Source organism: Mustelus asterias, chromosome 8 (assembly GCF_964213995.1).
Source record: "Mustelus asterias chromosome 8, sMusAst1.hap1.1, whole genome shotgun sequence".
Lineage (NCBI taxonomy): Eukaryota > Metazoa > Chordata > Chondrichthyes > Carcharhiniformes > Triakidae > Mustelus > Mustelus asterias.
In genome coordinates, this window is record NC_135808.1 from 73,981,504 (window position 1) to 73,992,910 (window position 11,407).

An 11,407-nucleotide genomic window follows, 5' to 3' on the forward strand; every position below is an offset into this window, starting at 1 on the left:
GGTCAATGGGAGATGGGGAGGCCATCGATGTCGGGGTCTTTGGGGATGGAGAGGCCAATGATGTCCGGGTCAGTGGGGGATGGAGAGGCCAGGGGGCCAGCAATGTCTGGGGGATGGGGGGGCCAGCAATGTCCAGGTCAGTGGGGGATGGGGAGACCAGCGATGTCCGGGTCATCGGGGGATGGGGAGACCAGCGATATCCGGGTCAGTCAGGGATGGGGAGGCCGGGAGGCTAGCGATGTTCTTGTTGGGGGGGGAAGAGGGGTGAGAGGCCAGCAATGTCTATAGGGGAATGAGAGGCTAGCGACCAGGCCAGCAATGTCTGTGGGGGATTGAGGCCAGCGATCTCGATGCTGGGAGGACTTGTTTAGTGATCTTCCAGAGATCAGCGCCTGCGCGGTGGCCCACTCAGCATGCTGATTTCAGCCTCTTCAGCAGGACTAGGCCCCGTTCCCTGATTTTTTTTTGCATGATTCACGCTAGTGCCCTCTGCAGTGCACAGAATTTGGGAGATTCATTTTGAAAGTCCCACTGAAAAACCAGCGGGATTTACTCCAGTTTTTAACGCAAATTTGACACTTAGAATTCTTTTGGGAGAATCACCTCCTTTGAGTTTGCTGCAGCCCTGACCAATGGAGTTTTATTTTCTACTTTATTACTTTGACGGTACAATAGTGGAACACTCTAGTCACGCATTTTGACTGGTATAGAAACCCTACAGTGCAGAAGGAGGCCATTCGGCCCATCGAGTCTGCACCGACCACAATCCCACCCAGGCCCTACCCCCACATATTTTTACCCGCTAATCCCTCTAACCTACGCATCCCAGGACTCTAAGGGACAATTTTTAACCTGGCCAATCAACCTAACCCGCACATTTTTGGACTGTGGGAGGAAACCGGAGCACCCGGAGGAAACCCACGCAGACACGAGGAGAATGTGCAAACTCCACACAGACAGTGACCCGAGCCGGGAATCGAACCCGGGACCCTGGAGCTGTGAAGCAGCAGTGCTAACCACTGTGCTACCGTGCCGTCCGTATCATTCAGAAAGGCTCACCCAAAGTCTTTCTGAAAGGATGCATCCAGCCCACCTGTCAGGTCATCAGTAGATACTTATTACCTCTGTAACAAGTGTGACGACATTTCAAAAGTAATTCATTGGCTGTAAAGTACTTTGAAGATCCAGTGTTCGTGAAATACAATATACCATATACTTTCTACCGTAAATAAATGCAAGTCTTTTGTTCTTTCAATATATTGAGCTCCATACAAATAATGTGCAGCAAAATGAATCATTCCAGGAATTTCTGATTTGTCATTGAACTTCCATGATTCTGCCTTGGCTCAGTGGCAGACTGATACTTCAGTGTAGTTGTCAGGATTGCTGCATTATTGAAACTGGCATCTCTTGGATGAGACACAAAACTAAAGTCCTGTTGGGTAGTCTTAAAAAATCCATGGCACTATTCTAACAAGAGCAATGGGTTTTCCCTGGTGTCCTGGCCAATATTTACTCTGACATTAACACCACAAAAACAACCAGATGATCTTCTCATTGAGCTCACTGCTGTTACACAGGCCTCTGCATTGCACAAATTGACTGCTGCATTTCCCTGCATGACAAGAGGGACCAAACTTCACAAGTACTCAGTTGGCTATGAAACGCTTCTGTGATGTCCCATGGTTGTTGAAGGTACGATATAAATGCAGGTCCTTCATTTTTTTTCCCTTGCATTTCCCACAGACTCAAAGCTGAAGAAGAGAGACGAAAGAAGGAAGATGAAAAATCGCGCAGAGAATTCATTAAACAGGAATACCTAAGAAAAAAACAGCTGAAACTAATGAAAGACATGGATAGTGTGATAAAGCCTCGTCCCACCAGTCTGAAACTCAAAAAGGCTCGTCCTAAATCTTTCCGAGAGGAGAGGTCAAACCCACCTGTCAGGTCATCAGCAGGTAATCAAAAATGTTTTGTTTTGAAGAGGCTATGCTAATCGTTTCATAGAATCATAGAATCCTAGAGTGCAAAAGGAGGCCATTTGGTCCATTGAGTCTGCACCAACCACAATCCCACCCAGGCCCTATCCCCGTAACCCCACGTAATTTACCCTGCTAATTCCCCTGACAACTAAGGGGCAATTTTCCATGGCCAATCTACCTAACCCGCATATCTTTGAACTTTTGGTGAATAATTTTCAAAGTGTTTTACATCAAATGCAATTTATGGTTACTTAACTTTCTATTACTGCTTGTAACCTACCAATTTGGGAAAGCAATAGAGATACAAACAAAAAACTGCAAATGCTGGAGGGTTTCAGTATGCTGGAAACACACAGACTGCCAATCAGTATCTGAAAGAGAGAAGGCTGCTCTAGCGAAGGATTCCTTGCCAAAATGTTTACCTATCTTTCTCTCTCCACAGATGCTGACTGATCTGGCACAAAAACAACAAACAATGTTTGAAAGAAGTGAACCATAAGACTTAACTGCTCTGAATAACTTCTTATTTTTCTCTGTTTTGCAGCTTCCTGTTTATCTTTGGCATCACTGAACACAGCTGATGTTGACAGTGTACATTCAGGAAGAAAAACTCCCAGGTAATAATAATATGATATTGAAATACTTTGTTGTTCACTGCTATTCCACGTGATGCACAGGGAACAGCTTTGAATAATACTTGGAAATTTAGATTGCTAGCTATGAGCAAGCTTTTAGTAACTTGTAGGTCTCCTTGTGTGTTTTAGCATGAAGCTTTGTTTGGTAACGCTTGGTAACGTTTGGTAAAGTGCTTTGGGGTATTCTACTATGTTAAAGGAACTTTTTAAAAGATTTATTTTAGATTTTAATGGCATCAAGTGGTATGGGGAGAAAGTGGGAATATGGCATTTTGATTAAGGATCAACCATGATCATATTGAATGGCGGAGCAGGCTTGAAGGGCTGAATGGTCTATTCCTGCCCCTATTTTCTGTGGTGCGATATATGTATAAACTCCTCTTCAGCAAAGAGATTATTTCTGAACTTTTTTTAAAATTACAATGCTGTATTGAAATGTTGATTTTAATCCCTGAGGAGAAGACATGCTGTGGTATAGTTAGGATGTATAGATAATGAATATGATCTCACTTCAAAGTATTATTTGATTTGTGAACAGTTATTAGGCATCTTAACAATTGAGGATGGATTGAGGCTGAGTACATTTCTAAGAGTTAAATATCCTCTCTCATCATAATTCGTTTTGTAAGTAAGTTGCTTCACCTGTATGTTAGCTCAGGGTTTCCCAATTCTTTCGGGCTGCGGGACCCCTCGTGTCTTCCCAAGAGCATCGGTCCATGGACCCCAGTTTGGGAACCCTTGTGTTAGGTATAGAAAATCAGACAGTGATCTGATTCAAACATTCCTTCAATACAATCTATTGGTAGCACACATGTAATGTTATGTTATTGTCTTTGAGAAGGAAAAATAACTCGTGTTGAATTCATTTTGGGTTAGATTCCTGAATTCTGTATTATTTTAGAAACTGAAGAATAAATTTAAAATTCTTAAGGCACAGCTTAGAAAGTTAATAAACATAAGCCATTATTGTTCAACTTATTGAACATTGTACAATGTACAAGGGGGGGGTGCGGGGGGTTGTAAATTACCATGGATGCCTGCTCACTTGCTCCTTTGCCATCTTGCAAGTGGCTGCAAATGTTGTGCCTACTCAAGGGCCACTTGCCATCTCCACCACTATTTCACAGGTGATGGGTTGAGGGCGATGAAAGGTTGGAAACTTGGAAGGTAACAATGCTCGGGCTTCGAGTGGGAAAGTGGTGTTGGGGGGATCCCTGTTTAGATTGGAGGTCATGATGTGGAGATGTCGGTGTTGGACTAAGGTAAATACAGTAAGAAGCCTCACAACACCAGGTTAAAGTCCAACAGGTTTATTTGGTAGCAAAAGCCACTCGCTTTCGGAGCGCTGCTCCTTCGTCAGGTAAGTGGGAGTTATGTTCACAAACGGGGCATATAAAGACACAAACTCAATTTACAAAATAATAATTTCCACTCACATTGTCTGTACCTTTAAGACTTGATTACCTGTAAAGACTCGCATTCCAACCATTATTTTGTAAATTGAGAGTTTGTGTCTTTATCTGCCCTGTTTGTGAACAGAACTTCCTGACGAAGGAGCAATGCTCTGAAAGCTTGTGGCTTTTGCTACCAAATAAACCTGTTGGACTTTAATGTGGTGTTGTGAGACTTCTTACTAGATTGGAGGCCCCCCCCTCCTCCCCCGAGCTACACACACACACACACACACACACACACACACTTCCCATTCCTCCCTGCCCTGTCCACATCAGCCCCAAAAACCCCTTAGCCCTTTGACTGGGCCTGTCAGCCTGGCCCGGTGATATCTCCTATTTACCTGACATCCAGCTCCAGGGTCAGCTGGTTGTGGATTCAAGTTTTACGCCAGAGACTTGAGCACCAAAGTTTAGGCTGTCACTCCATTGCGGTGCAGAGGGAGTGTCTCACTGCCTGAAATGCTGTACTTCGAATGGGACATTAAACTAAATATCCGTCGACACTTTCATGTGGATTTAAATAATTCCGCGAGATTATTTTGGAGAGCAGCAAAGGAGCTATGCCAGGTATCTGGACCAATATTTATCATTTATCAGCATCAGTAAAACTAAATATCTGTTCATTCTCATATTACTGTTTCTCGGCACCTGTTGCGTGCAAATTAGCTGCTGCCATGTTTCCTGCATTATTACAATAGTGACTTCTTCAAAAGTACTTCATTGACTGTAAAAATATTTTGGACATCCTGAAGTTGTGAAAGGCACTATATAAATGCAAATTCTTAACAAGGAATCAAGTGTTCAGAACAAAGGAACTTTCTTTGTGATAATTTGTCTGTTGATTACAAATTGTAATTGGCATACTGGTTCATTATGTAAAACTTTTGAATTCATGGAAAAATTTTCATTTCACATTTTAAAAAAAATTTAATGTACAGGACGGAATCAGTTGATGGGTTCATGTCACCGAGTTGTTCTGCCAATCGCAATGGTGAAAAAGACTGGGAGAATGACTCAACAACTTCCTCCGTGGCTTCTGCAACAGAGTACACAGGTGATGTTCTCTAATATTCTTAAATATTACTTTAAAATTGGTGCCCTTCTATTTGCATTCTGCCCCTCTGAGCCCACGTAAACAGATTGCTAGATTGAATCCTTCATAGGCTTCATATACAGCACAGAAACAAGCCTTTCACTCAACTGTTGTTTATATTGCACACAAGTCTTCTCTCATTCCGTCTACCTTAACCTTTCAGATTACTATTATATTTCCTTTTCTCTCATGTACTCGTCGAGTTTTATTTTGAAAGCATCGAATCTATTTGCCTCAGTCATTTCCTGTGGTAGTGAGGGCCACATTCTAACCACTCTTGGTGTGAATAAATTTCTCTTTATTTCCCTATTGCTGTGTTGCTATGTCTCCAATGTAGAGTAGACCGCACTGGGAGCCAGTTCTTTGCATTCTACATTTTTAGCTAATTTGCTATCCTTTCAGCTTTTTCTCCCCTGATTCCACTGCTTGTTGTGAGCTCTCTTATTGTAGCACCTTATCAAAATGTACGTCAGCCTATTTTTGAAAAGCATTTATGTAGTGTAGTGTATCTTTAAATCTAGGCTCATACCAGGTTCAGGAATGTGATGCCAATCCAACAGTTCTATAGTTTCAACATCTGTAGAGAAATTGCAGACCCACTTTCCAGGCATGCCTTACATCAAGTTGCAAGGACAGGCTTGATAATTTATCGCTCAGTGCCTCCATATGTCAGTCAGTTTGTGCCACATCGTGATGGCATTTTCATCAAGCTGTCACATTTGACCAGCTCAACAATTGTTGCAGAATGGAGCTGTGACTGATTGTGAGACCCACAAAAAATTGATTTCTGCTAGTTTTATATAAGTTAACTCACTTCTACCTGCAAGTTGACAGCCTTCCAGTGAGTGCCTAAAACTCCTGGTGGGAATTTTTTTGCCTTTGCATTCCTGGAGTTGGAAAGAATTTGGGCCTGATTCTTAACCGGGTCATCATAAAGTCAGGAGTGAGATGTTTGCAGGTGATTGCAAAATGTTCAGCACCATTCGTAACTCCTCAGGTCTGTATCCATATGCAGCAAGACCAGAATAATATTCAGGCTTGAGCTAATAAGAGGCAAAAAACATTCATGCCACACAAATGCCAGGCAATTACCTTCTCCAACAAGAGAGAATCTAATCATCTGTTCCTGACATTCAAAGGCATTACCCGGCTGAATCGTCCACTATCAATATCCTAGCCATATGAATACTGTGGCTACGATAAAGAGCTGGACTGAGGCTGGGAATTCTGCAAAGAGTAATTTACCTCCTGACTCCCAAAGCCTGTCCACCGTATTCAAGGCACAAGTTAGGAGTGTGATGGAATACTCACCCTTTGCCTGAATGAGTGCAGCTCCAACAATACTTGAGAAACTCAACACCATCCGGGACAAAGCAGCCCACTTGATTGGCACTCCATTCGTCACCTTCAACGTTCACTCTCTCCACCACCGATGCACAGTGGCAGCAGTATTTACCATCTACAAGATGCACTGCAGCAACACACCAAGACTCCTTCGACAGCACCTTCCAAACGCATGATCTCTACCACCCAGAAGGACATGGGCAACAAATATATGGAAACACCACCATGTAAGTTTTAGTCTGAACCACACACCATTCTGTCTTGGAAATATATCGCCATTCCTTCATTGTGACTGCGTCAAGATCCTGGAACTCCATTCCTAACAGAATTGTGGGTGTACCTACATCAAATGGATTATAGTGGTTCAAAAAGACACTTGTCACCATTTTCTCAAGGACATTTTGGGGTGGGTAATATATGCTGGCCAAGTGATGCCCGCACTACACAACAAATAAAAAAATAATATGGGCTGGAACCAGATTAGGCCAAAATCCTGCCCCATTTATATCAGACATTTAAATTCCATTTCAGTGAGCTTTGGGTGGATATTTTTCACATCAAGGGAGGATATTAAGGGGAGTCAAAAAATTCCCAAATAAATTCTTCCCTGTTATGCCCTTGCAGGACCATTCTGGAATTTAGTTAAGAGTTTTTACAAGTCCATTTTTGACACCTCAAACATTCACAAGAATAAGGTAATTCTAAAGGAAATTAATTAACTTTCCCAGATAGAAGTGGCTCCAATGGAAGCTGAAGAATGGGATTTGTAAAAGGATCATGGGCTGTTGAGTGGGGGAAGAATTTTACTCTGCTGAACTTAACCTGATCTTTGTCCTTGTATTGGACAATTTTAATTAAACCTGATGCTAGAACTTCCAGAACTGACAGATATTTATAAAGGAACATTCAGATATTTATAACAATCATATTTCTGTTGCCCTTTATACAATATAATTTTGTATATGTAATTCATATGGGGTTATTGGATAACTAATTTGAGGAGCTAAATATAGTTTGGGCATATTTCATGTTAACCTCATACAGTAAAACGTTCATTAATTGTTACAAAAATAGGCCGTTAGTAACAACATATGGTATTTGTGGTTCTTTTGAAGTAGGTATTTCTCATTCATTCATATGTTTACAGGGCCAAAGTTATACAAGGAACCCAGTGCAAAATCAAACAAGCATATAATTCAGAATGCAATCTCTCATTGCTGTTTGGCTGGAAAAGTCAATGAGAATCAGAAGAATAAAATACTTGCGGTAAGATCTGGATTCTTAATATCATCTGTAGTGTTGCCAAAACCAATCTTTGTTTTAAAAAAACCAAAAGGACAGTAGCTATTTGTCACATAATTTAATGCAGCAAAGTCCAAAACTGAGCTGTCTACCCTCAACAGTCATGGGAAGCTTTTCATTTAATTTAAAACCTTCATTTTTATAGTGGTTGCTGTAGGATTATGTATACGATGAGTGGAGCATATTATATGCTCATCATTGCCCCTAAACTTTTTTGTGGAGCACGCGGGCAATTTCTTGAAGTGCACAGTCCCTTTCAACTTGTGATGGCCTTCATAGGGATGATACTGGACAGTTTCACAGCTCAGAGGAAACCTTATATGTATTGGTAGAATTTTTTTCTGGCAAAGGCAAACATTTTTTTGCTATATCAGATCTTTATACATGCAGCCTCATAATTAAAATTATATAAACCTCCCCTACATGTTTTATAATGTTGCTGGATGGTTTTGTTTTGGTTAAGAGAAAACAGCTGCTAAGATGTGCAGGTTAGGTTGATTGGTCATGCTAAATTGTCCCCTAGTGTCAGGAGGATTAGCAGGGCAAATACGTGGGGTTACAGGGATCGGGTCTGGGTGGGATTGTGTCGGTGCAGGCTTGATGGGCCGAATGGCCTCATTCTGCACTGTAGGGATTCTGTGATAACTTCGAATTAACAAGCAAAGACTGCATTCATTTATTTTAATATTGTTTATTACAATTGTCTACATTTTTGTACAGTGCATAGAATATTAAGGCATGGCAGGTACATGCACCTGGTGTGACCAAACACCTAAATGAAGAGTTTATTCTTCATGAGTGAGCCTGGATGGTATTCTCGGGCTATACCTACATGAGGCACCACAGCTGTGTCCTGTTGTAGCACTGCTGTTACCACACTGGCTGAGAGCAACCAGCTCATCCTAGTACAAAGACCATACCTACCTGTGTGGATTGTTGGTTTTTGTACTTGTTAGTTCAGTTAAATGTTTCTATAGTAAGTTAAAATATGCTTTCATTAGGTTAAAGATGACCTAATTATCACAGCTATGTTTTGTACATTTTTAGGAAATGGAAAATTCGGAAGCCAATAACTTTTTGATCCTTTTCCGGGATGCTGGTTGCCAATTCCGTTCACTCTATACCTACAGTCCAGAAACCGAAGAAATTGTTAAGTTGGCAGGAATCGGGCCTAAAAACATTGGAAAGAAAATGATTGAGGGACTCTACAAGTACAACTCTGACCGCAAACAGTTTAGTCGCATTCCTGCCAAATCGTTGTCTGCCTGTGTGGACGCAGTTATCATCCATGGATATCTGTGGCAATATAAAAGACCCAACACACCCAAAAAGCTCACCCCAACAAGGTCATAGTAAGGAGAGCCATCATGAAAATATTTAATGGCATTAAACAATTGCACTTCATCGTAACTTCCATGAGGAGAAGGGGTTTTCTAGTTGCCAAGAGCAACTCTTATGTTTGTAGATTTGATAAAGATCTAGTATGTACAATAATTGAAAACTGGACACCAAACTCTGCTTTCATTATGCACAACTGGAATGTATGTATTACGAGGCATTGAAGGACGTCACTATTGCAATTAGAGGTAAAACGTTTAATTGTGAAGTGATTTTACCTTGATCATGCTTGTAGTTTTCTACTTGTTAATTAATGTGACATCAATACCATAACTTATTGTTTGGTACACTGGAGGATTTGAATGTTACATATTTAAACTAGCAAGTAATATTTTTGCCTTAGTCACATTTTTCATGTTTTTACAACTGCCATAAGATTCTGTTTATGCTATATTTTAAAGGGTAGGTGTTTTATATGCATTCAGCATTCTACAGTATTAGCCATATCTGCATAAAGGGGCTGATGATGGCTGATTAATCCAAAAGGGTGCCATGTTACGGTGATTTTCTCTAATCAAGGCTACTTTACTGGTACATTATTTTCCAGAATATCTGCTAGAAACAGGTTTTGCACCAGTATTGGCAATTAACCCAAAAAAGTTTAGTTGTTCAGTGTTCAGAGAGAGTACAGCATCATTGGCGTAGTTAAGATGTTTTTAAACCATCATGGTGAAAAAACCTTAATCTGTGCTGGCAATCCTAGTATTACTGCTGACTACACTACTGATGTGTGCAACACAAGTCTCATTAGAGAATGATGTTGCCTGTGATTTCTGCTGTTTTACTTGATGCCGTCTTAATAGGTACAGTGTACCTTGAACATCAAGAAAGGATAGTGATAGTAATAATGTTGTGAGTGATGAATGAACGTAGAGGCCAAATTCTGATACCAGGTCAGTCGTACCGAAGCGAGACAACGGAAGCATTGGATGTTGAATAAAGAAAATTATGGAAATTGGAAAGGAACAAGATTTTTAAAATCATTTTAATTCTATGTTTAGACTAGTGATCCATTGTGTGTGTCTGTTTTAAACAGCATGAAATTTAAGCAGCTAGAGAAGCATAATTCACATTCCATCTTTTTGCTGAGTCATTCCATTGGTGAATAAAGTGCAAGTTTATCTTTAAGATGCAATGCTCCTGCTTATTTAAATGTGTTGGAAAAATAAAACTGTATTCAGGCAAATGTAAGTAATAGCTTTGGTGTTCCAACTGAATTAGAGGCCACAAATTGTGGCAACTGGGTGTACAGCATTCTGAACCGTTATCTCACATTACTGACTAGCTTTTATTTACAAAAGCTGCTCAAACATTTCTCAGAGCATCATTTGAATAATTAACATTAGGGTGTTTTTTTTCTTGTTTCTACTGCACAATATACTTGCCCATTATTCCTGAAAATTGTAAACGCTAATTGATTTGATAAAATAATGCACCAGGTATCGTTCCCTCCCATTCTACACCCTTCCAACCCCAAAGAAAAATCACATTGAAAAACATTGCATCTGTGTCGCGAAAGTTCCATCAAATAATTTTTATTTTATCGTCCACAGTCCTTGCTTACGGAACATGAGAATTTTTGTTTAATAGAATTTTTAAGCAGGCTGTCTAGATGTTTCTAAGATTTAACCTGTTATATACTCTGGGTTTTAAGAACTTTTTTTTCATGTTTTCATACTTCAGGATATGACGCAGTATTATTAAGGTGCTTGAGATTTTAAATTTATTTTGTCATTATCAGCAAATCTAAGTTCAGAATTCAAGTCATCGAGCCATTCTTGAACTGACATAACTGTAGCTAGTTGCGTTCTCCTCTCTTTTCTCTTCTTTCTATATCCCCCCTCCCTATTTTATTTCTCTTCAACCCATTAGAATCATCATAGAAACCCTGCAGTGCAGAAAGAGGCCATCTGACCCATCGAGTCTGCACCTACCACAATCCCACCCAGGCCCTACCCCCATATCCCTACACATTTACCCACTAATCCCTCTAACCTACGCATCTCAGGACACTAAGGGGCAATTTTAGCATGGCCAATCAACCTAACCCGCACATCTTTGGACTGTGGGAGGAAATCAGAGCACCCAGAGGAAACCCACGCAGACATGAGGAGAATGTGCAAACTCCACACAGACAGTGACCCAAGCCGGGAATCGAACCCAGGTCCCTAGAGCTGTGGAGCAGCAGTGCTAACCACT

General features: G+C 40.7%; 1 protein-coding gene across 2 annotated transcripts in view; it reads left to right on the forward strand.

Annotated features, from left to right (window-relative positions):
* The window catches only part of camsap2a (calmodulin regulated spectrin-associated protein family, member 2a), a 153,424-nt gene extending 142,741 nt beyond the window's left edge, over nt 1–10,683 (forward strand). For both annotated transcript variants that reach the window (XM_078218188.1, XM_078218186.1), the window contains 5 exons: nt 1,747–1,958; nt 2,527–2,599; nt 5,010–5,125; nt 7,656–7,774; nt 8,858–10,683. In XM_078218188.1, coding sequence (XP_078074314.1) covers nt 1,747–1,958; nt 2,527–2,599; nt 5,010–5,125; nt 7,656–7,774; nt 8,858–9,163 — 826 coding nt within the window. In that variant the 3' untranslated portion in view covers nt 9,164–10,683. The remainder of the gene's footprint in view (nt 1–1,746; nt 1,959–2,526; nt 2,600–5,009; nt 5,126–7,655; nt 7,775–8,857) is intronic.
* The last annotated feature ends 724 nt before the right edge of the window (nt 10,684–11,407 follow it).